At 41.9% G+C, this 24,946-nt stretch overlaps 1 protein-coding gene across 2 annotated transcripts in view; it reads right to left on the bottom strand.

The window, feature by feature from the left end:
* LOC148021525 (protein HAPLESS 2-B-like) overlaps positions 1–24,946 on the bottom strand; it is a 309,826-nt gene that overhangs the window by 39,603 nt on the left and 245,277 nt on the right. For both annotated transcript variants that reach the window (XM_087696627.1, XM_087696629.1), the window contains exon 9: positions 17,713–17,883. In XM_087696627.1, the coding sequence (XP_087552753.1) occupies positions 17,713–17,883 (171 nt within the window). The remainder of the gene's footprint in view (positions 1–17,712; positions 17,884–24,946) is intronic.

The following is a 24,946-nucleotide window of genomic DNA, read 5'->3' on the forward strand; positions in this document are numbered from 1 at the left end:
CCTGACCAAGAGATCTCAATACTAGAGAAAGGAGCTGCCAAAAGTTAGAAGGGCAATTAACCACTTCCACCCAAATTGGGCATGCCTCAGCAAGAATATCTTGAAATTCCTCAATGGGACTGCATGAACCAACTCACTATCCAGAAAGAGAGGTATACACACTGCATTATCTGTGGATGAGCATCCCAAGTACTAAAGAGGACCTCAAACAACCCTTCCGGTCTATCATAAACCTTCTCTACACAAGGGGCATGCACAATCATTTTGATGCACATCATCACTCAAAAGCATGTACTGCAGCCATACTCTAATATAGGTAATCAAGGGAGTCCATCCCTTTAAATAAAAGATGGCTGCCCTCTCATGGAAGGCAGCAATCTTCTATAACACTATCTCTGACTCCATGACAGCCACCACTGCATGACCACCGTCCAGTAAAGAGTTCACTTTTCCTTCATTTGCATAGATGTAGTCATTCATGAGATATTTAGCACTTACAATCATATATTGAAAAGATTCATTTCTCATAGCTGGGGAGCACATTCACCCTACTCAAGCATTACTAGAGAACCAGAAGCTAGAGGATCAAATGTCAGCTTGCAACATTTGCCCATCTCATATCCTTCCACCGGCTAATGAAAATCATTGGCTAAAGTGTTGACATCAAAGTCCACCAATTCTTTCTCTTCCCCTTCTCAAATTTTCTGATCAAGTATCTCCATATCTATACCACAAGATGCTTGCATCTTGCCTAGGTTAGAGCCCCAATTTGTGAGATCACAACCCTGCATTGAAAAGTTTGAGTGACATTATCAAAAGCTAAATGCACAGGAATCTAACAGGATTCCTGTCAAGCATGGCATTTAACCACAGTAAACCAAGAAGCATCCTTAGATGCTGTTCCAGAAAAGCAAGACGCAACTCACCTACAAGCTCAACGTGAAGTGAATCTGTATTTCCATTTTCACATAGACCAAGAGGCCCAAGGGGAGAAGCACATTGTTGCAGAGGCACATCTTGGGGTTCATGCTCCTACATATCCACCTCAGGATCCAAATAACACTGCAAAGCCTCAGAAGCATGATCATATTCAAAAATAAAATGGCCCAACTAGCCACATCTAAAACAACGTCACACAAGAGTCCCCCATTTCAGGTCAAAAACGGATCTATGTGACCCTTTTTTTATTTCCACCTGAAAACCAACGTATGCAACCCTAGTGCCTAAAAATGAATTTACTGGGCTGAGGTTTTCTGGTATCCCAAACCATGCAAGCTCTATAAGAATATCTTGAAATCCCTCTATGGGCTCAATGCGACTGCATGAACCAACTCATCATCCCGAAACAGAGGGATACACTGCATTATCAGTGCACGAGCATCTCAAGTACCAAGGAGGATCTCAAACAACCCTCTCAGTCCATCATAAATCTCCTCTACACAAGGGGCATGCACATGCTATACATCATCATTTTGATGCACATCATCACTCAAAAGCATTGCCTGCAGCCATGCTCCAATACAGGGAATCAAGGGAGTCCTTCCCTTTAAATAAAATATGGCTGCCTTTTGATGGAAGACAGCGATCTTCTATAACACTATCTTTGTCTCCATGAGAGCCATTGCATGATTAGTGTGTGGTAAAGGGTTCACTTTTCCTTCATTTGTACACATGTAGTCATTCATGAGATTGTTAGTACTTGCAATCATATATTGACTCATTTCTGTATGAGTGGGGAGCACATTCACCTTGCTGAGGCATTACCAGAGCACCAGAAGCCAGAGGATCCGATGTCAGCTTGCAATGTTTGCCCATCTCATATCCTTCCACTGGCTCATGAAATTCCTTGGCTGAAGTGTCAATATCAGAGTCCACCAATTCTTTTTCTTCCCCTTCTCAAATTTCCTGATCAACGAAATCCATGTCTATACTACAAGACGCTTGCATCTCGCCTAGGTCAGAGCCCCAATCTGCAAGATTAAGACTGTGGAGACACTGTGACCTGCTGTCTTTGTCCGTCAATGTCACCAAAGTCTGGGCACCTGACAGTGTGTTTGCCTGGGTGTGGTACCTGGAACCGACTGTCTAGAAGCAAGGATGTGTTACAGTATCCCTACTTATCAGATTGACCGCATGGCTGAATCTGTAGATGACTAATAGAAAGGCTGCTGGGCTGTGTGCCTGTGTGAGAAATTGACTGCATGCCCACTGGCAATGCCAGTCTGCAGGTCATGGCAGCCTTAAGGACTCTATCTCTTCCAAAAACCCCCCTCTCCACCACCACCACCACCACCACCAGCACCCCCGGCCACACAAACACACACACAAAAAAAGAAAACCCTCTCTCCTGCTCTTAGCTTCCTCTCTAAAGAAAGAACTACTCTACTCTTTTGCAAGCACGTGTCAAAGTCCCTAGCTGCCCTGCCAGCTGAAAACAGCATAGCTCCCCAAATCCTAATAATGTCCTCTCTAAGGTCCTCATCATAACAAAAGTGAACAGGGACTTTGGAATCAGTATTGACTCCTTTGACTTCCTCAAAAAGAACCTCCAGCACTGGTGCCAAAAGAACCTCCAGCACTGGTGCATGATCTGATAAAGTGGTCCCAAGAAAAATCCCAACTGGCCCTCCTGTCACAGCCCAGTCATCCACATAGAATCTATCAATTCAAGAGAATGTCTTGGCTCCAACTGCCCTGTCTCTCCTAGAAAAGTGAGAGGATCCAAGTAATGTACCAAAATTTGACATAAACTCGGGATCATGTGTGAAGAAATACTCGAATGCAGAAACATAAACTAAAGCATATGACAAAGCATAAAATCAAAAGAACAGAGTTAGGGTTAGGGCAACATAGAGACAACGAACACAGTGAATCTGAATGAATGAATGACTACTGAGTATATAATGCACATGCAGCAAACAAACCGTGTAGGAATGAAAACTATATCCCAAACTCTCGTGTCTCAAGGATTGAGGCAAAGGTGCTGAGCGGGAGAGTGTCCTACTCCTGATGGATCTCGGAATGCAAAACGCAGCCTCCTAGAGCCAAACAACAGCAAACGCAGCCACAAAGATGGGATTTGATGCGGACAGGCAGTGGAAGAAAGAGAGAAACAGCAAACGCAAATACCTGTGGAGTGTATACAGCCTAGGCGGTACCAATAGGAGTCAAATGCAGAAAATTTGGAGTGGAAAAGTGCAGGACAGCAATTGATTGATGCAAACACAAACTTTGGGAGTCGCTAGGCAGTAGGCTGCCGTAAATGCAGAAAAGCAGGTCTCGAGGCTGAATTGCAGACACCAGAATGATCGGGAACAGCAGACCACAGCTAGTGTAGGAGCAAACTATGAGAAGAAGCTGGAAAGAGGCTCCAATCCGATGTAGACAGTTTGGGGGAGTCGCTAGGTAGTAGGCAACTATAAATTCAGAAAAGCAGGCCAACAGGCTAAATCGGAGACACCAGAATGATCGGGAACAGCAGACCACAGCCAGTGTAGGAGCAAACTATGAGAAGAAGGCTGGAAAGAGGCTCCAATCCGATGTAGACAACACCGATGTAGACAACAAAGGGCAGCTTCGGCTGAGATGTTCTCTACGAGTGGGGTGTAGGCACCGAAACTAGAGGGCTTGAAACCTACAAAAATGAGATTGAGACTGAATGAAGGGTGGCATGCTTATTTATAGAAAGTTTCGGGACCTTGTACCATACACAAAAAAACTCTCTTGAGCCGCCCACCAAAATAGGGATTTAATTAGCAAGTATTTTTGGGGTTGTTTAAGAGGCTAATTCAGCATGTAATACTTATTTTAGCTCAACATCCCCTTTAAAGCCCAAAAATTGAGTAAGAAAGGAAGCCCACCCCAAATTTTTGAGTGTTTTTTTTTTTGTTTTCTAAAAATATATTTGTATCCCAAGGCATCCCACCTCAAAGCAACCAAGGTATCACACAAACAGTGCACCGTGATTGCCCAATGGCCTACCAAGACTACAGAGGCAATGGTTATCATACCAAGAGAGTCCAAGTGGTCACCCCAAAAAGGCTAGGGCATTGGACAGGGGGTGCACACCGGTTGCCCAGTGGCCTACCAAGTCCTCCAAAGGCAAATGAAACCACAATGAACATAATTTTTTGGTTGATTCATAATCATTGTTTTAAAAAGGGGAGGTGGTGGTCGCTTAAATAATGTACAGGAGACAAGTAACTAGTTCCAAAGGCTTTCATGAAATAAATAGCCTAGCCCTACCACTACTGGGTCTTGATGACGAAGTAATAGGCTAGGGGAATGTGCAACACATATTGGGGGTACGGGAAAAATGTGTGAAAAGCAAGCTAGGAAGGCTAAGCAAGCAAGGGAGACTACTAGGGAGACTGCATGTGCAATGCATGTTTACAGAACAGAATGCCAATGCATTGGAGTTATATGCAAGAGACAATGTAAGTGTGATCATGCTAATGCAAAATGCTATGCAACAGTGCCACTTGGACAGTGTTCTTATAGGGGAATTATCCACTTGTCCAAGTGCCCTTTTACAATCATGTCATCTTGACAGTGCGGATGAATATACAATGTTCAAAATGTTTTGATAAATACAATGACTGAAGCAAAATCTATAAGCATCATCACTATTACTATCACTATCACTATCAAGGGAGAAATTGACCTCGCAAACCGGAAAAAAAAGTAAGAGGCAATCACCTTCTCTCTGTCAAGCTAAAGAAGCCAAGGAGGGTGTACCTAAGCTGATCCTAGATAACAAATATTGCAACATTGGCCGATTGATTACCTTGGTCAATATGTCTGTAAAATTGTCTGATGAAGGTACAAACTCTAGGCGTATGGTGCCTGGCTTAACCTACTCTTTGGTGAAGTGAAAGTGGATCCCCACATGCCACATCCCTAGCGTAATGATTGGTTAACCACCATGGCAATGGCACTTTGGTTGTCGCAATAGACAATGGTAGGAGAGTTGCATGGAAAGTATAGAGTCGCCAATAATCTTCTCAAGTCGATAGCCTCCATGGTACCATCGAAAAGAGCCCGATACTCAACCTCTGCTGTGAAAGCCACCACCATCTCTTGCTTATAGCTAACCCAAGAGATGGATATCGTGTCCAAGGTAAAGGGGCAGTCACCTTGGGAATGCCCTGTGTCAAGATTTCCTACCCAGTCAACGTCAGTATACTCTTGCAAACATAGACTAGATCCATAAGTTAGGCCATAAGAATAGGAACACCGCAAAAATCTCAAAACACACAAACATGCAATCCAATGTGACATCCTAGGTGCCTTGAAATATTGACCAAGAAAATCTCGCCTAGTGTGAATCAACTAAAGAAGCTTCCCTACAACAAACCTATAGGTGTGCTTGTCAAAGGCTGCCTGAGGGTATTCTTAGAAAGATGGATAGTGGGATCAAGAGGTGTGGCCGTAGGCTGTGTCTGATCTATGCAATGCTGGTCCACTAATTAAAGAGCATACTTCTACTGGGAGATAAAAATACTACCCTCACATCGAACTACCTCCATCCCAAAAAGTAAGACAATAAACCAAGGTTTGTCATCTCAAAAGTCAAAGCAAAGTTGGGACTTTATCTCTACTATGCCAACAGAATTAGAGCTGGTGATAAGTAAATCATCTATACACAACAGGATGTAGTCTCCCTCTAAAGTAGTATAGATATATAGATTTGGGTCATAAGGGATAGAATGGTATCCATGAGTCCTAAGGAATTCATCCATCCTCTCCGACCAAGACTGTAGTGCTTGCTTCAGTCCGTAGAAAGCTTTCCGCAAGCAAAAGACCTTATCTTTCCAATCAGCTGAAGAAAATCAAAGAGGTTGCTCCATATAGACTTCCTCTTGCAAATAACCGTTCAAAAAGACGAGCCCAACCAACAAATGAAATGAAGTCAACTGCGCTGTAGGAGCAAAGGTCTCTTCATAGTCAATATCTTGGTTCTATCGAAACCCTTGCACCACAAGGAAAGCCTTGTACTTGTCCAAATCTCATTAGCTTTTAGCTTTAGTCGAAAAGATCCGCTTTGTCTCGATGACTTTCTTGTGGCTCGGATGATCTAGCAAGGTCCAAGTCTCATTTCGGTCAATCCTCTCAACCTTATTTTCCATGGCCTCTTGCTATTGGGGGTGCTAAAGAGCCTCTTGCCAACTATTCGGCTCAGAATGAGCTATATAATTAGCTGTGAACTGCAATGCAAATGAAGCTTGAGGTGCAAGTTGAGCAGATCTTGTAGGGTTCTCTGCAGTGAAATCCGGTGGAAAGATCTCCGAATTGCACATGGTCTACTAGTACCATCGAGATATTGAGTCTCGTGGAGGGGCCTAGGAGGTAAAGAATCTATGCGTGGTTAGAAATGTATAGTAGATCTCGCTCAGAAGGCACTATCTCAGTAGCAACATTGTGAGGAAAGGGCACAAAATTTGGTATAGAAGACTGTACAATGTCCCTGTCATCAAAAACTACATCCCTCCTAATGATCACCTTGTTTGTGTGAGGATCGAATAAATGATAAGCTTTTGCTTTTAAAGGAGTATTCTACAAAAATCAAAAGATCAGCTCACCAAGTGAGCTTGCCTATTTTGTCAAAAGGGATGTGCATGGAAGCATGACTCCCAAATACTCTAAAGCGGTAAACTATAGGCCGAGAGCCAAAGAATGCCACATACGGAGTCCTTTGAGAAATAGCCGCAATTGGACACTGGTTGAGAATGTACACCAAGGTGTTAACAACCTCGATTCAAAGGCGCTTAGAGAGCTTTGCTTCAAACATCATAGAGCGTACCATGTTCATGATGGTCCAGTTCCTATGCTTTACGATTCTATTCTATGAGGGGGAGTTGGTAGAGGTGAGCGAGCGCAAAATACCATGCTTCTTTGGAAACTTGGAAACTCGTGGAGGGTAAGCTCACCCCCACTATCACTCATGCATCCTATACGATGACTACTTTGGTTATGGACCAGCGTTACCCAAGTAAAAAAAATATGTGAAGGCATAAAACTTATGCCAGAGAAAGTATAGCCACATATAACAAGAATGATTATCCAGAATAAAAAAGAAGTATAATGTGTTATTCAAGGTAGCGGTGGATTTTGGATCACAAAGATAAACACGAATCAATCTAAGAGGCGCTTCACCTCTATGTATAGATTGCTGAGGAAATGGGGTACGATGTTATTCTCTGAGTTGACAGGCTTTATAGACATAGTGCAATAGCTTCAGGCAAGGAAGGCCATCAACCATTTGGCAATGCGACAACTCAAAAAGAGAGTTGTATCTGAGATGCCCTAAGCCAAAATGCCAAAGACGCTTAGTGCTCGTAGGTTCCATGTAGCAGCTAAAGCTTGGAAGCGGTGGAAGTGAGAGCCCTCGACTATCGGCTTGGAAAGAAAGTGTGCCATGTGGTGCAGGCCACTAGGCTATGCCTCACCGTGAGCAATCACTAAATAATTCTGAGAGTCAAGGACTTTAACTATGGTCACTGTGAAGGAGACTGCTCAACCCAACCGACAAAGCTACTAAATGGATAACAAGTTCACCTCAAGATGGGGGATATAATATACATCGTCCAGCGTAGTGTGATCTAATTCCTAGTCAATAGGAAAATTGACGTGACCATGATTTTGATTATGACCGAGGCGTTGTTTCCAACTCAGACATGCCTAGCTCCAGGGGTTTAAGAAAGGAAAATGTCCACGACGAGGGTCATGTGAAGGGTAGCTCCACTGTCCATAATCCGAGGCGTTGTTTCCAACTCAGACGTGCCTAGCTCCAGGGGCTCAAGAAAGGAAAATGTCCACGACGAGGGTCATGTGAAGGGTAGCTCCACTGTCCATAATCCAAGGAGTAGCTGAAGTACTCGATTGTGATGAGTGGGCCTCTAGTCATCTCATAAATATGAGGTCCTAAAAGGCATGCCTATGGGTAAAGGACACCCTGTGTGATGTGAGAAGACATGGGTGGTGCACTTAATGGAGGTTGAAAGAAATGTGCAACATAACTAATGGGTGGAACATTAAATGGATTTATCATTTAAATTGTTGTGGAAAAAGTGTTAGGTTTTGTCTGTCCATTAAATGCAAATGAAGAAATAGATGCATTACCAAAATGATATTAACCATCAGATGGAAAAGCTATAGGAATAGATGAAAAAGGGGCACTCATAATAGATTCTTGGCTAGTGTACCAATACTTGGTGTAGATAGATCCTTCATCATGGGCATCTCCAATGTCTTGCGAAAAGGAGGAAATAAAATCAAAAGATTGAAAAGTATAATATATACTTGACATGGGAGTGAATGAAGGTGGAGCAGAAAATGACTTGTAATCCATGCCATTTTCCATGTAAGGGTGATCAGTCTTTTACAGAACTTCTGTCCTTCCTACAAAATCATTAGACTGGTATACCGAATCTAAAGGGAACAACTCAAATTTATCTTCAATTTGCTATTGAGCTTGATACATAAGAATGAGGTTGTATTTGGCTTGTGAAATTCTCATATGCTATATGGACTCCATGGTGGTTCGGCGACTCTCCCCGCCCATGGTAGTATTTGGCTTGTGAAATCTTATATGGTCAATGGACTCCATGGTAGTCTGCCACAACTCTTCAACCATGTGTTATGGAGGAGCAAGGTGTGGAGCCTACTCCATTGTGTATCTTGATGTGCTAGGCTCAAGAGCATCATGCTAATGTGGTGAATTTGTGTTCCAAGTAATCTTGCCCTTCTCTTGTTCTTGCTTCTTGCGAAGGGCTTTCCAATCAAAGGCTGAGGTTTTGTAGAAGAGAACCTTGCTCTGATACCATGTGAAGAAATACCCTAATGCAAAAACATAAATTAAAGTGTATGACAAAGAATTAACTCAGAAGAACATAGTTAGGGTTAGGGTAACACAGAGACAATGAACATAGTGATTTTGAATGAATGAATGATTACTGAATATACAATGCTCATGCAGCAAATAGACCACGCATGAATGAAAATTGTAGCTCAAACTCTCGTGTCTCGAGGAATGCAGCAAAGGTAGCTTCCAAGAGTCAAACACTAGCAAATGCAGCCACAAAGACTAGATTTGATGCAAACAAGCAGTGCAAGAGAGAGAAAAACAACTTATGCAAATACCTATGGAGTGCAGGAAGCCTAGGCGGCAACAGTAGGAGTCAAATGCAGCAAATCTATAGTTGAAAAGTGAGGAGCCGTAGCTGATTGATGCAAGCATAGACTTTGGGGGAAATTTCCGGGCAGTAGGCTGCTGTAAATGCAGAAAAGCAGGCCACCAGGCTGAATCGCAGCACAAGAAAGATGGGGAACAATAGGCGACAACTGGTGTTGGAGCAAGTTGCGAGAAGGCAGCTGGAAATCAGCTCCAATCTAATGTAGACAGCAAAAGGCAGCTTTGGCTGAGATGTCCTTTGCGAACAAGGTTTGGGAAGCAAAGTTAGAGGGTCTAAAACCTGCAAAAACGAGATTGAGACAAAATGGAGGCAGTATGCCTATTTATAGAAAGTTTGGAGACTTTGTATTTCATATCGTTTTAAGACTCAAACCACCCACCAAATTAGAGATTTAATTAATTAAGCATTTTTGAGGCTAATTCAGCATGTAATGCTTATTTTAGCTGAACATCATGTTCCCTAACTTGGAAGACAAAACCCTCCTATGTTGCCTGCTCTCCTCTTGTAATGATATTAATGTGCCTTTCCCTTGTATCTTCCAAGACTCCACCATATTAAAGTCTTACTATCCAATGATCTCTCCTTTCTTGGTTACTATTAGGGTCATAGATGACAAGTAATCCAATGAGTGCCATATCTCCTCATGGACACCCAGAGGGTCTCCCTAAGATAAGGATGTCACAATCCTAAACTACATGCAACTAGTGCTTGGCTACTTAGACACAAACCTCTACCTTAATCTCTGAGGTGCCCACAACAAGAACCCAACAAGTGAAACCTCCCTAGCACGAGCTTCCCACTCCATTGGAAAATCCTCTCTTCTGAGAGGTGGTCCTTCAATAGCATAAGGAAATCAACTGACCCTCTAACCAGTGCTCTATGAAGATCATGTCACATGATGCTCTATCCTTGGCAAAACAAATGTCTGCCAAAGTCTTGAACGTTCGATGATACGATCCTCACGGGAAGTGTCAAAGCCTAAGAGATTGACATGGCTCCATAGCCCATGCATGGATTTTTTGGCTTTTGGTATAAACTCTATCACGTGCATTGCAATAGTTGGAGCCTTCTAAAGACAAGGGAAATCAACGGAGTAGAGGGAAGCTATATCTATATTCTTTTTACTCCCCTCTTGGTGGTAAGCCGGAATCTGTGGATCCTCTTCTCTCATTAAGAGGAATGCCTCCCTCTAGCTGATTCCATGGTACCTAAGAAATCAGAAAATTGGTGAAGGCTGCTGCTATTGAGGTAGTTGTCTGTGAATAGCAAGTGCTGTTGTAGGCGACTAAGAGGGACCATGAGCAGGCTGAGCTACCTCAATTTTCCCTGATACTGTTACTACTATCATTGGTAACTAAGCAAGCTGTCCCTCAGTCACCAATGGCCTAGGAGAGCAGGTCTCAGACAAAGTTGTTTGCTACTAATGTCAATAGGACAATTGCTGATGCTTCTCCATAAAGAGAAACGTTGGGGTCCCTGATGACTCTCCATCGTCGCTCTCGTTACTGCACATGTCCCAATCTCTCTGCCTATCTCTATCTCCATCTCCTATGGCACAACTCCTCTGCCACTCTCTCTCACTCCTCCTGTGGGGCCCTCATCCTGAATGGTGGCTGGATTAGGCTTAGTAGCCCATCTCCTTTGATGCATGGCAGTCAGCTATAAGCTGCCCACCATCATGTGGGTGAAAAATTACTCCTTCGAGTCTACATAGTATACCATGTACAGCATGAATCTCCTATGATGGAGGGGATCTAGATGGCAAAGAGAATGTAATGAAGAAGTGGGGACCATAACCCTAACAAATGGGTGCAAAGGATGTCCCTCCACAACAACCTTTGCAAAGATCCTATCCCTTCAGATAACATGCCCAAAAGATCTACCAATCTGGGCGATGTGGGGCAAAAAGTACTTGTTGAGAGTAGAAAGATGAACTGTGATAGCTATGCCATCCTAGCCATGAAGTAATCCTTGCCCTCAATCCACCTATCAAAGAAGGCTACTATTGTGCGAACATCCAGCAAGTTGGTGGCAAGTACTGCCTTTGACTGATCTGGTGAGCTAAAGTTGACTCTGAAATATGCCTTTCCTAGCAAGGCTACTTTTCTAACCCTCACAAGAGTGCCACTGAGAGTTTCTTGGTCTTCCAATAGGTGCACCAGTGGTCTTGACACCAACCAGCTGGTAGACATGATGCCTCGAAGGCTTCCACTTTGTCTCCAATGTTGAGCTCTACATCTGGATCAAACTAGATAAGTGGGATAGCATTGATAATTGAAACTATAGGAACTATGGGGGCTGCATTGGAGTCCTCAAAGGTAGAAGAGGGACTAGCTACTATCTCAAAATTCAAGTTTTCTCCTTGTTGCTGTGCACATTCTTAGGTTGCAGAATTTTCAGTGGTTTGCCAGTCTTGTGTTGTCTCTTGTGAGTAAATGAAGGGGTGAGAAGGGCAGAAGCCATCACATGAAACAATGTTACTAAAGTGGGGGAGAATAGAAGCCATTAATGGTGTAGGGGACACCTAGAGAGAGATGGCTAGGCAAGAGAGGGTGATGGTGTAGGAGACACCTAGAGAGAGATGGCTAGGCAAGAGGGCAAAGGTGTGGACTATCAAGCAATTGGCTAGGAGAAGGTAGGAGAGGAACAAAAGATGTCTAGGCAAGAAAACAACACAAAGATGAGGGTGGGGGCTGTTAGGTAGGAGGCTATGGGCCAGGCTGAGCTAGAATAGTGGGCAAGACAGGCTACGTATGTGCAAGTAGACAGGCAAGGAAAGAGGGCAAGTGTTAGCCAGCAGAAGGCTCAAAAAGAAGAGCCTAGGTGGAGCTAGATTAATGGATGAAGTCAGAGGACAGGCGGGGCAAGAGAGTCAAAGGTGGAGGATGGGTGGGGCTAGCAGATAGTTGTTAGGTGGCCTCTTATAGCACGGACAATAGGTGATAATAAATAGCTTGTTGAGTAGAAGCACAACGGCAAACATGTTAAAACAATAGCCTCAGCCAACCTCATGATTCTCTAAGGTTTCTATGAGTTTCTTCTCCTATATGGTATAGGCAAACAGTCAAACTTTAATATAGGATAATAATAACTGGCCTCCATCCAATGTTTGATTGCTCATACTGGGCTTTGAGTTGTAGTTAGATGGCATATATACAATAGAAGTTCTTGGAAACACCAAAGCATCCTCTTTGGACATGGGAGGGGGGCATAATAAGTTTGGAGAGAGACTTGCACGATCCTTTGGTGTGTCAAGTACAGTCTAGTATACATCACCTATGGTAGTTGACTGTTGTATTTCAGGCCCAAAAACACATCAAAGAACACACTTCCTTCTAGCCCTGCTCTTCTCAAGTACGACTCCTATTACAAGCTAATTGCCCTCATTAAAAGCATAAGACTCTTCCTTTCCATCCACAAATTCCTTAGGATGGATCCTTGTTTTTGTGCCATGTTCAATGCCAAATTCTCCTCCTAGTAGGTAGCCAGGATATCTTATCTACCCAGAGAGTTGGCTAATGTAAACATGGTTGAGGGTGACATTAGGACTCATCACCTCTCTCACAAAGGATTTGTGTGAGCAATTGGTTAATGTTGATGAGGTCATTCAAGATGCAAAAATGGTAAATATCACATTGAACTCACTTCCTGAATCATATCTTGGATTCCACACCGCGTTGATGTTGTTTTTGAAGGGGGAAAGGGGGAGGGGGCAGCATGCAGCCCCTTACATTTGTGGAATTGAAAAGCCTCTTGCTACAAGAGGAACAAAATCAAAAGAATGTTGCATTGCATTTGAGTGGTGTTACTATGTTCTCAAAGTACAAAGGCAGGGGGAAAGTCAAGCAAAATGTGAAAAATAAAAAAAAGGCTGATGTGGAATAGCCATAAAAAAAGGCTGCCTAAGACACAAAAAATTCTAAGAAAAAGGAGAAATGTCATTATTGCAAAAAGCCCAGTTATTATATTGATGAATGCAAGAAGCGATTGGCCAAAGAAAAGGACTCCGGTTTGGTTGTCTAGGTGACATTAGCCAACAGATCTTTTGATGGTGATGCTACAACCAACTTTGGGGAGGACGATGCATTTCTTACATGTAGTTTTGATTCTTCGATGCTAATTTAGCATTTAATACTGCTGAAATGCAGCATATATGGTATTTTGAGAGTGGGGCATCCATGCATATCATTTCTAGAAAGTCTCTTTACATCTTTGCATTCAGCAGTTGTAGGGAAGTGTGTTGCATGTGCAATTAGTGGCAATTATGACATATGTGACATTGGTTCAGTCATGATTATTACTACTGCAAATGGTTCAGATTTCATGCTTTTGGATGTATTGTTTGTGCCTCGCATCACAAAGAATCTGTTGTCTACATCTGCTTTTAATAAGCATGGCTTTCAGGCCATCTTTGAAGATAAAAAATGCATTGTCACAGACAGAGATGGATTATGCATCGAGGTTATCTGACATCTTATAATTTTGTTGAATACGTATGATAGATGGTCTCATGATGCTCTAGCACTTAGTACTCTTTCACCCGGAATGCAAAATGAGGAGTTATGGCAAGCCCACTATGGACATATTACTGTTGGCAATATGATGACTCTTCAACGATATAAGATGGAAGATGTGTTGCCTCCCGTGGAGACCCCACCTCCCCATGTATGTGAGGGATGTATTTTGGAAAAATGCACAAATTTTCTTTGACGAAGGATGGTGTAGTGCGTGCCGTCCGGAAAATGCAGCTTATCCACTCTAATATTTGTGGTCCCATGAGGACATGTGCACTTGGGGATCATCTTTATTTTGTCACTTTATTGATGACTACTCTTGGCATACATGGGTGTATGCCTAAAAGCAAAATCTGATGTATTCATGCATTTTAAATATCTTGTTGCAAGCTCGAGGCCGACTGTGAGAATAGGAAGGGATCAAAGCTTAGTTGAGAGTGGAGTAGATAGTGTAAAGTGTGAGAGCACGACACCCAATGCAATGATCTGAAGTGTAAGGTGCAAGTACAAAGTACAACCCTTAAACCTTAGGGTTGTAAGAGGGTGTTCACACCCGAAGTGTGTAAAACACGATAAGTGTCCAAAACTGTGTAACATAGGCACATAAAATAAAGGGAATAAATCTAGTGGAAAAAACCTCTTGTATAGAGAGTAAAAAGTGCCCCAGTATCCTACTGAGGATCATTGACACTCCTCTATGAGCGTAAGCGTGAGTGAAACCCAACAAATCCCCCTAGAGTGAAGAGTGATCAAAATACAAGGGTCATCCACCAAAGGAGATCAAATTTAAAGCATTGCGAAATGCTTCAAATTTGTCACGAGGAAGAGCTTTGGTGAAGATGTTTGCTACATGACTGGTGGTAGGACAATAGACAAGGCTGATATCTCCGGCATGTAGCCTCTCTCTGACAAAGTGATAATGGATCTCTCAATGTGTTTCATGCATACATGAAACTTTGGGTTCCGTGCCATTGCAATGGCACTTTGACTGTTAGTGAACAAAGGAGTAGGCTCCGTGATAGATACATCTAGATCGGCTAGCAAGTGTCTAAGCCATACACATTCAACTGTGGTAGTGAAAGCTGCCTTGTATTCAACTTCACATGATGATGTGGCAACAATGGATTGTTTCTTGCTAAGCCAAGAAATGCAAGATGAGCCAAGAAAGAAACAATTACTACTAGTGGAGTGACGAGAATCATAATCACCAGTCCGATCAAAATCACTGTAAGCATGTAGGTGCAGTGGTCCTCCCTTCGTATAAAGCAATTCAAGAGTCCTAGTACCCTGCAAGTAACGGAAAACACCCTTCACAGCTTGCCAACGTGACATGCGTGTGGTTGATGCATATATCTGCTCAGGGCTGAAATTGCAAACTGTATGTCTGGCCTAGTGTTGCATAGGTAGATAAGGCATCCAACTGCTGGAGCATATGTGTGGATATTAAACAAGTCACTCTCATCATGCAAAGACAACTTCAGTCTAGGTTCCATTGGTGTACAGACTGGCTTGTAATCCTGTAAGCCAAACCTCTCAAGAAGTTTACCAATGTATCTCGACTGTGATAAACCAATACCTCTAGCATCATGAATGAACTGAATGCCCGAGTAATAGTGCAAAGACCCCAAATTTGACATCTCAAAAGTTTGTTGTTTTGTTTAAATGCTGAAATTTGATCGGCATGTGTCCCTATAAGAAAAAGATCATCAACATATAGACAAATGATCAGCAAGGATCCCCTCTCTTTACATACGTAAAGGGTAGACTCTGATGAGCTATTTATGAACCCTTGGTTGAGTAAAAAAGCATCAATCTTTGCATACCAGGCTTGAGGAGCTTGTTTCAAGCCATATAAAGTCTTTTTCAGCTTACAGACCAAGTGTTTGGATCCCTCAATTGCAAAACCAATGGGCTGCTATACATACACTTCTTCATGAAGTTCCCCATGTAAAAATGTAGTCTTTATATCTAGTTGATGCACAATCCATCCATAATAGGCAGTCAAAGCAACCATAGACTTAATGGTAGTCATGCGAGAGGTAGGAGCAAATGTCTCCTCATAGTCAATGCCTTTCTTCTGTGCATAGCCCTTGGCTACAAGCTTAGCTTTATATTTGTCAATGGATCCATTTGCATTCCTTTTCACTTTATAGACCCATTTTGCTCCAGCAAAGTGCTGAATCTGAAATTCAGCAAGAGCTTGTGCACAGTCAGGAGGCAAGACAAATGCCTAGATGGTATTTATAGACTATGAATTATAGTCATTTGGATGCTCCCATGACTGGTCGTACTAGAAGGCAAGCTCGTATGTATGAAATTACACATACCATGGAGTTTGTTATGGCAACAAATACAGCTGATGATGAGGAACCTGAATGTTTTGAGGATACACAACATAGTATACATTGGATGGCAGCAATGCAAGCTGAGTTTGATTCCATCATAAAGAATCAAACTTGGGATTTAGTGTCTTTGCCTGTTGGAAAGATATTTAGATCAGCCATTGGCTGATTTTCTGCATTTCCCAATGGAGCAGCTGGCTGAACATTAAGTTCACTTGCTGAAACTCCAGCTGTATCACCAAATGAAATGGGCAGCAGCCCTTCAAATACATCATTGGAAGCCTAATATGTGTCAAAACCAGCAAGGGATAATTCTGATTTTTTATCGAAAAGTACATCCCTACTGAGAAATATCTTTTTAGAGACAGGATCATTAGTTTGTATCCTTTGCTCTCACTGCTATACCCCACAAAAATGCATTTGACAGCCTTGTTATCCAACTTTTTTCTAAGTACCTTGGGAATGTGTGCATATGCAAGACACCCAAAAGTTTTAGGTAGGATAGAGGACATGCTGAGCGTACTCCTCAAAGGGAGTTGAAGCATGAAATAGCTCAATGTTGAATGGACACTACTCCTAAATAGCTATTTCAACATGTTGAATAAGATCCCCAAAAGATCCCAAGTGCCAAACTATAGGTATTTTTTGATAAAATTTTTTCCCACAAACAAATTAAAATAAGGGAACTGCCCACCACTCAATACAAAAAGGAATTCTCATATTATACATTTTTGGATTTGAATAGTTTCTTTTCTCCCTTCAAAATCAAAAGATCTTTGGATAGAATGGTGCCTTAGAGCCAGCCAACTGATAAGGGCCACAAGTTATGGTGGATCCAAGTAGTGCGTTAGACAAAGAGTCAATGTATTGTACACTTTATCTATACGACCCAATCCGGCACTTGTGATTGGAACTGCAGCATATCAGACCTAAACTTGCACAGAAATGGTTAATGCCTTGTACTATAGAAACAAAGAAGTACAATCAATAAGACGGCATGATCATGGGCCTTTGGTCAATATGTATACGTAGATTGGTAGTTTACAATGCAAAGTCTAGAGATATGCTTATATACATCTCAAGTTGATGGGAGATTCCAAAAGCTTAGGAGCCTTGAGTTGGCTCTCAAAAATGCTAGCCTTGAAAAGATATAGATGATGTTGTCAAAATAAAAAGCCTATGTCCTGTCCATTTTTACCTAATTCTGAAGGTTTCTATCCTTGATAGCTTCTAGTCTAGGACAAAACGCCTTAATGAGGAGACAAGTGCAACATAGCTGTCACCTCAAAGTGTCTCTCCACTTGTCCTGCTTCATGACATGTGGATGGAGACTCATCTTGGCTATTCTGCTTCACCCTCTTTTCTGTTGATACTACTTTCCTATAAAGGGAGCTCTCCCCCTCTCATTCTACATCTATATCATGTTTCTTTGTTGTCATTCTGTGTTGACAAGCCATTATCTATATTTTCCTAGGCACCACTTTCTTTTACCATGACCTATGGGTGCTTCATCTTTCAAAGCTTCTTGGCAAGTAATCATTTCACAAACGTCCAATGATAAATTAGAAAATCAAATTTAGCACCATGAAATTGATACCAAGTAAAATAATATGGTTAGCCAAGAAAGTGCTATAAATATGCAGTTTGGTACCCATAACATACCTTAACATAGTCCACAAGTTGATATGCCAAGCAAAATCCTACATTTTTTGTGCATGGAACCTTCACTTGTGTAAATGCTTCATAGGATGTTCCAATCAAATCACAAACTGCCCCTGACTCTGAGTATTTGTGTCTATCAATTATCAACCATTCTGATGCATTGATACCAGTCTACAAGAATATAACAATCATTAATAATGATAAATATATTCCCTATGTTAGAATCCACTGTAAATTTTATGCATGCATATACATTGTGAGACAATTTTGTTCGCTTTTTTTTTTTCCCATCTGTGTAAGAGAGAAAGAAAGAAAGAAGAAAGGATGATATGATAACATCCACAAAACATCAAAATGGCACCTTAAAGGAAAGAAAGGCTTGGTAGAATCTCATAAACAATACAGTTGGAGTATGACTCGAAAGTAAGACAAGCTGTGGAATCCTTCTGCTTACTTGAAAATATGAAAGGTTAAAAGGATCCTAAAATCCAGTAATGAGATCTAGTCCTGTCGATAGAAGTGTGAGTCCAAAATAAGCTTGATGTATAGTATGGCGATCTCAAGGCCTCTCTCATAGGGTGCCGAAGCATGTGCTCCACCATAGGGAGGCAAAAGTGTCTAAGTTGACATATTTGGTGGTGGATGTATGAATTGAACTTGATGGCGATGAGGGTAGCAGGATCCTCATCTTGGGGGTCGAGGATGCCTCACCTAGAATAGGGTTATGGGTCATTGCAAGTTGACTTGTAGAAGATAAACCACTGGTTAAGGGCTCAATTCCCTTTTCTCTTGAGCACCCAGTTCAGTCAAAAGAACTTGCATATTCAGTTGGTAATAGTCTCTCATTACATGTTGGTAATAGTCAAAAGAACTTGAATATAAGTTCAATATAGTAAGGACCCAATTAGCTAGTATCTTCTAATGCGAAGCTTAATTGGACGAATTGTAAGGACCCAATTAGCAAAGATCTTCTAATGTCTAACTTGATTGGACGAATTGTAACTGCCAAAACTCTCAAGTTTCACGGTTTTAATAAGTATGTTCTGATGTTATATGAGATCTGAGATAAATTAGCTGTAACTTGAGATTAATGTTAGGGTTGAATCTGAGGTAGCTTGACAACCCCTCAGAGGCCCAAAATGGGATGCTAATGGAGATGAGAAGTAGGCACTATGCCTAAACCAAAAGGTCCCAGCTAATGCAACCAAGACATCATGATCAGGCCGTAGGTGCCATGAAGGACTACCCGAGGGCCTACCATGATTGCAAATGTGATAGATATCTTCTTTTGAGCCACTTCGATGTACTTTTGCCAAAAGTAGCTCATATATGCACGTGTAAAACTCTACTGAATGGAGAAAAATCAGCCCCCAAGCATGTTGTTGTAGAAGATCATTGGAGTGAATGTTGCATAGTGACCATTATGCTCTAGCGTGTTTGCTTGATCAACATGGAATCAAAGACTATCTCCTTTTTCACAAAGTCTGGTCTTTTGTCTGAAACATTTGCGAATTCCATAAAGCAGAAACGTCTGAATTGAAAATTCAAAAAGAAAATTGATCGCATTGGTTTGGGAAAAAAAAAGGGTCGGTCATGCATCTTTTGGAAGTAGCATTCACGGTTACAATGCAGCTCATGGCATTGAGCTTGTAGATAAGGAGACTGGTATTGATGAAGATCCAGATGCTCGTGAAGCTTGACTCCTAAGTCTCTTGTAGGACTCAGTTTAGGATATCGTTATCATTTAAACATGTGTATTATAGTTCTCGTGTAACATGGATTCATTTTCTCTCTCAGAAAGATAGGGTATAATTGAGTTTTAATTCATTCATGATATTGTTCTTCCTCTATATCTAAGGTTGTGATTGATTGTAGGTGATGAATGGGGGAATCCAAATTGTTGGTCTATTGGATGTTAAATTGTATTTTGTATACAATAAGGGATCGCGTTCAAAGTGTGTTTACCTATAGAGCTTGAAGATGGTCTTTGATTCCATGAAAAAGTACATTTGAAACGTTTGCGTAATTAAAAAAAGTATAAAATGCCTAAATTGGAAATCCAAACAAACTTGATTGTGTTGGTAGGAAAAAATAATTGCCAAAAATGGCGAGTCTTTCTTGGAGTGGCACTAGCTATGAGGATGAGCACAATGACCCTTGCATAGAGCACTAGTGGGAGGATCCGTACATTTTTCACATATTCTAGGAGCACCGCCTCTCGAAAGATTATGATGTTGTGGAAAGTTACTAGCAAGACACAACCACACTTACTAGGTAGTAGCTGTTGGTGCCACAGAGATCCAAGCTAGAGTATGCATGTAGTGGGGAATAGTGGACTGAGTTAGTACAAGGCTGGGATATCATGGTTCCAAGGAGAGCCATGTGGGTCTTTGTGAGAGTGGATGATGCGCTTATTGGTCTATTGGTCATTTATGTCCCGAATGGCCAAGGACACAAGAGACAATTTTGGGCTACTCTAAGGCACTTGTTACCACACATTGATCATTGGATAGTTGAGGGAGACTTCAACATGGTGGAGGCCGTGGAAGACAAAAGCAAATACACAAAGACCATTAGAGGAGGAGACCAAGCTGCCTACAAGGAGACCTTATTTTAAATCAGAGGATGGGGACCCATGGTTCACAATAAAGTTTGGTAGGTCTATAAACTCACTTTAGTCCTCCGAGAGAGACAAGGCAGCTAGAGCGAGGATCTTCTCTAGGATTGATCGATTCTATGTGGATGACTAGGTGTGTAACAACAACAGTCTAATAGGCATCATACCCAGCATGACCCTCTTCCATCACTCACCAATTCAGCTATTTCTCTTGGAGAGGGTTGGAGGACCCCACTCTAGTGACACAATTCCAAAGCACCTAGGAGATCAGCTCTTTCTTCAAGGACGAGGCCATGCGGAGGAGATAGGCCTTTCTAAATAAGGAGATGATTGCTAGAGCATCACTAACTGCATTATAGCGGGATGAGGAGAGACATCTAGGGTATAGATTGTTTGAAGATATGCTAGGTTTTGTATTGAGAAAACTTAGAATGTACAAACACGACTAAAACACAATAACTCAGACAATAACGCAATAAACCCAAACTGTAAACACAAAACTTTAGATGCAAAACAAAAAACATAAAACCACAAACAAAAAAGAAGAAGAAAGATAACTCTACAATGAATGAATCAATGCTCTAAATAAAGGAGAGAATGTATAGAATGCTCTGGAGCAGAGCTCTCCAACAGCTGGTAGCTCTCGTGGAACGGGTTGAGGGAGGTGTCGATATGTGTTGTCCACTAGAGACGAATCCCGTGTGCAATAATCACCAATCGGAGTAAAGGATGATGAAGAAAAGTTCTGAAAACACAAAAACGACCTGCTGTAGCTGTTAATGCAAATCAGGCCATTGCTAGAAATGGAATGGGTTGAGGGAGGTGTCGATATGTGTCGTCCATTAGAGACGAATCCCAAGTGCAGTAACCACCAATCGGAGCAAAGGATGATGAAGAAAAGTGCTGAAAACACAAAAACGACCTGCTATAGATGCAAATGCAAATCATGCCAATGCTAGAAATGGAAGGGCAGCAAGATGAAAACCAAAACGCAATAGTCTTTGGGGCTAGAATTGGTAAATGCAAAAATGTAACCGCCTGGATATGATGGCAACTGATCACTAGCAGTATTGAGAGGCTGAGCGACAACTGTAGACCATGTAGCAATAGCCGTCGCGGCTGGACAGCTAGTGGAAGAGGGCTAATGGCTAAAATTTACACGTAGGAGTGAGAAACCTACACACAAGGATAAGGCTGAATGATGGGCAGCCTATCTATTTATAGACATGGAAGGATCCTCCCAAATTATGGTTTTGCATGTGGGACACAGAAACTCTCTAGAACCACTCCTTGTTTAATGAAACTTTTTGTAATTTATTGTTTTGGGGGGGCTGTTTTAAAAATGGGTAATCAAATTTTTAGCTCAACAAATTGGTGACTGAGAGGATGCATATTGATGTCATGAAGGAAGCTCGATCAGAGTACAAGTATATTGCACAAGCTTCTTGTTGGACCCAATTTGGAGACAAGGTTAATAGTGACTTTTTTCATACCATAGTGCCAAAACACTCTAGACAAGGTGTACGAAGACTTAGAAGAGCTGATGGATCCATTGCATGCGGCCCTTTGGAGGTGGGATTTGTGGCTACATAGTGCTACACTGCCTTGCTTGGATTCATGACTAGATCCCTTGACCATGATGGGGACAAAGAGATAGTATGGCAAAGCACTAGGAGGGTGGTCACATATAGGAAGAAGGGTGCTGACTGAGAAGATGGCTGGAAGCCGCATGACTAGCTAGTGGACACCACTATTTGTTACAAGCATCTTGCTTTTGCTAATGAGATGCAAGATGACCCTCTTTATGCCCAATCAAAATCGAAGGTTGAGAAGGTGGTCTACCCTAGGTCTTGCTACAACGCTCCTTGTCAACCTGATCACGTTTTTGGTAGTGGGTACATACCGATTTTTCTTAGGAATAATTTGCCTATTGGGTCTTTTAGTGCTATCCTGAGAGGATTATTTTGATTGCTACCCTTAGCCTACTTTGGCTTTTTGACTGCCCCATGCTTTTCCTTTCAAATAAATGAATTTTAGGGCCCCCTCTAAAGAAGTAGACTTTCTATGTACTTGGTCATGTAGTCGTGTGAATTGCAATAGTTGGCACTCTAAGTTATAGAAAGTCGGCATAAGAGACCGGAGATAATTTGTTGCATAAAGTTAAAGTATCTAGGTGGCAGTTTGTCGAGGAATAGAGTAACCTAATCATCTTTTGACTTTGGAGGGCTAGTGGTAGCGAATTTAGTGAGTAATTGCCTATACTTAGCTAGCTGCACAATGGTCTGTGAGATAGCCGAACAGTCAGAACCAATTGTAGCTAAGAGCGAAATTGAGGCATCAATTAGCTCTACATTTGCCATAGTGTTGCAAGCTCTCCATTGAGAAACAACCTCAAAGTGGACTTCTCCCAGATCAAACATAGGATCTAACCCTAAGACTAGGTCCTAAAGTCACTAGGATTCAAGTACTTGTTGCATAGATTGGAGCACGCTCATCTTCTTAGGGTTTTCTTGTGTAAAACCAGGGGTGTGTTCATGGAAGGATAAGGAACAGAATAGCTGTGGGGATATGCCGCAAAAGGCTACACCAGGCATATGGATAACTTGTGAAGTGGATCCAGATGCAGCTAATGGTCTAGTAAAAAGAGCTGCTGAATAAGATCTAAAGGGTCAACAATGTAGAAAAACTGAGTAGGTGCACCAAGCACATGAGAAGGTGCTCCTTGTGTTTGGGCAATATGGGGATGCAAACCAAGGTGACATAGGGGTATCCCTATCACAGTGGGTCTAGATGTAGTAGGCAACATAGGTAGAGCCATGCTAGGCGTAGAGACTCCTTGCAAGTGCACCAAAGAGGAGAAAGAGTAGATAGTGGTGGAAGCACATGAGTATGAAACTGTAGGCATAGAACGTAAAATTGTGGATGGGATTGGTGATAGTGAAAATGCACCATAAGAAAAGTCATTGGAAGTATATGTAAATATCGAGAGGTACCTGAACTTGAATGACCACATTCTCTCCTTACATCTCCCTACATAATGATATGGATCGAAGTCTCCATCGTACCTTCAGTCTGAATTATGCACCCTAGTTAGAGGAATATAGAGGGTATCATACATATTATTTAAAACATGTGCACCTTGCACTGATTCTGGTTGTGAAGTCACTCAATATCAGATGGTGTCCATGTCAGTGAAGTCTCTCCTGGCTTTTAGTTCCAAATTCTGGACAGCTGCTCGCTCAAATTGTGAGGCCTCTTTAGAAGGCTGTGGGATAATCATTTGGAGGACAATTACAAAAGACGGATTATGGTAAGCAGAGGTTGTTGCTGCAGAGTATGTAGCATGCCAATTCCAAAGATCCATGATTGAGGGTGAGGGAAATGATGGAAATGGCTCAGAAGATGAGAGCTTGGATGGTTCAGGTTGAGACATCATGAGTTAGTCTATGGTTGTTTTGGTAAAATTAGTGCTCACGGTGGTTCAAGTGTCTTTAGGCACCTGGCTTTAATACCATATGAATAAATACTAGGGTTTACAAGAAAGTAATGTGTACAGAAATTAAAAATGAACTCAAACAACAGGGTTGAGAGAGAAGAAATATGCAATAGCTCAACACATAAACTAATAGTATAATGAATCAAGTGCAACTAGTGAGCTCGATGAACTGAAAGGTGTATAGTATGGATAATGTCCACCTGTAGCATCTTACCAATGTAAATATCCACTACTTCAGCAGTATACTAGGGTTTAACTTCCAAAATCAGCTAGAGACCAGTGTGTAATTGTCAATCGAAGGAATGCAGCAGTAACAATAGATATGCTCACTATAGAAAGATCCCTGTAAGACCAAGCAAAAACACCATAGTTACCTGGAACGGGGAATGGGAATGGGAACGGGATCCCTTGGAACGGGGGGAACATCCAAGGTCGGGGCATAGGAAGGGGGGGAATGGCACATGTCTTAGGTGCCCCAAATATGCCCTATATGACCCAAATTGCCCCAAAGAATATCCCTCTAATTGCCCCAATACCCCTCAATGCTCTAAATTGACCCAAGTGTCCCAAAATTGACTTGATTACCCCCATAGATCCAAATTTCCCTGAATTGTCCCAATTATTCCAAATTCCCTTGAAATTAGACAATATAAATGGATGATTACCTTGGAATTGAGGATAGGCTGAAATTTGATTGTGATTTGCAAGAGTTGATAATGCATCAAATTTGAACTTTGCATGGACTCCTAATTGGCTTGTGGGTTGTCTTGACACTTTGAACCTTCAACCACACAGAGAGAGAGAGAGAGAGAGAGAGAGAGAGAGAGAGAGAGAGAGAGAGAGAGAGAGAGATTTACGAAAAAAAAGAGAGAGAGAGAGAGATGCTGGCACAATTGGACCACTCGGAATGCCTTTCTTTTTGATTCGGCCTCTAATGTACCGAAACACATTGCCCGGCTTAAAGGTCTCTTGAATTGGCAGATAGATCTCATTCGGCACTCGGACTTGCTCCCTCGGGAGGACTTGCTTCCCTGGCATATGGCAATTTCCTCTGGGTCTTTGCCATGACTTGTGTAACTTTTTTGTGGCCTAGTACTCGGATCTTACACACGTTGGCTTAG

Source organism: Lygodium microphyllum, chromosome 17 (genome assembly GCF_053477565.2).
Source record: "Lygodium microphyllum isolate KBCC chromosome 17, Lygodium_microphyllum_v1.1.10, whole genome shotgun sequence".
In the NCBI taxonomy this organism is placed as follows: domain Eukaryota; kingdom Viridiplantae; phylum Streptophyta; class Polypodiopsida; order Schizaeales; family Lygodiaceae; genus Lygodium; species Lygodium microphyllum.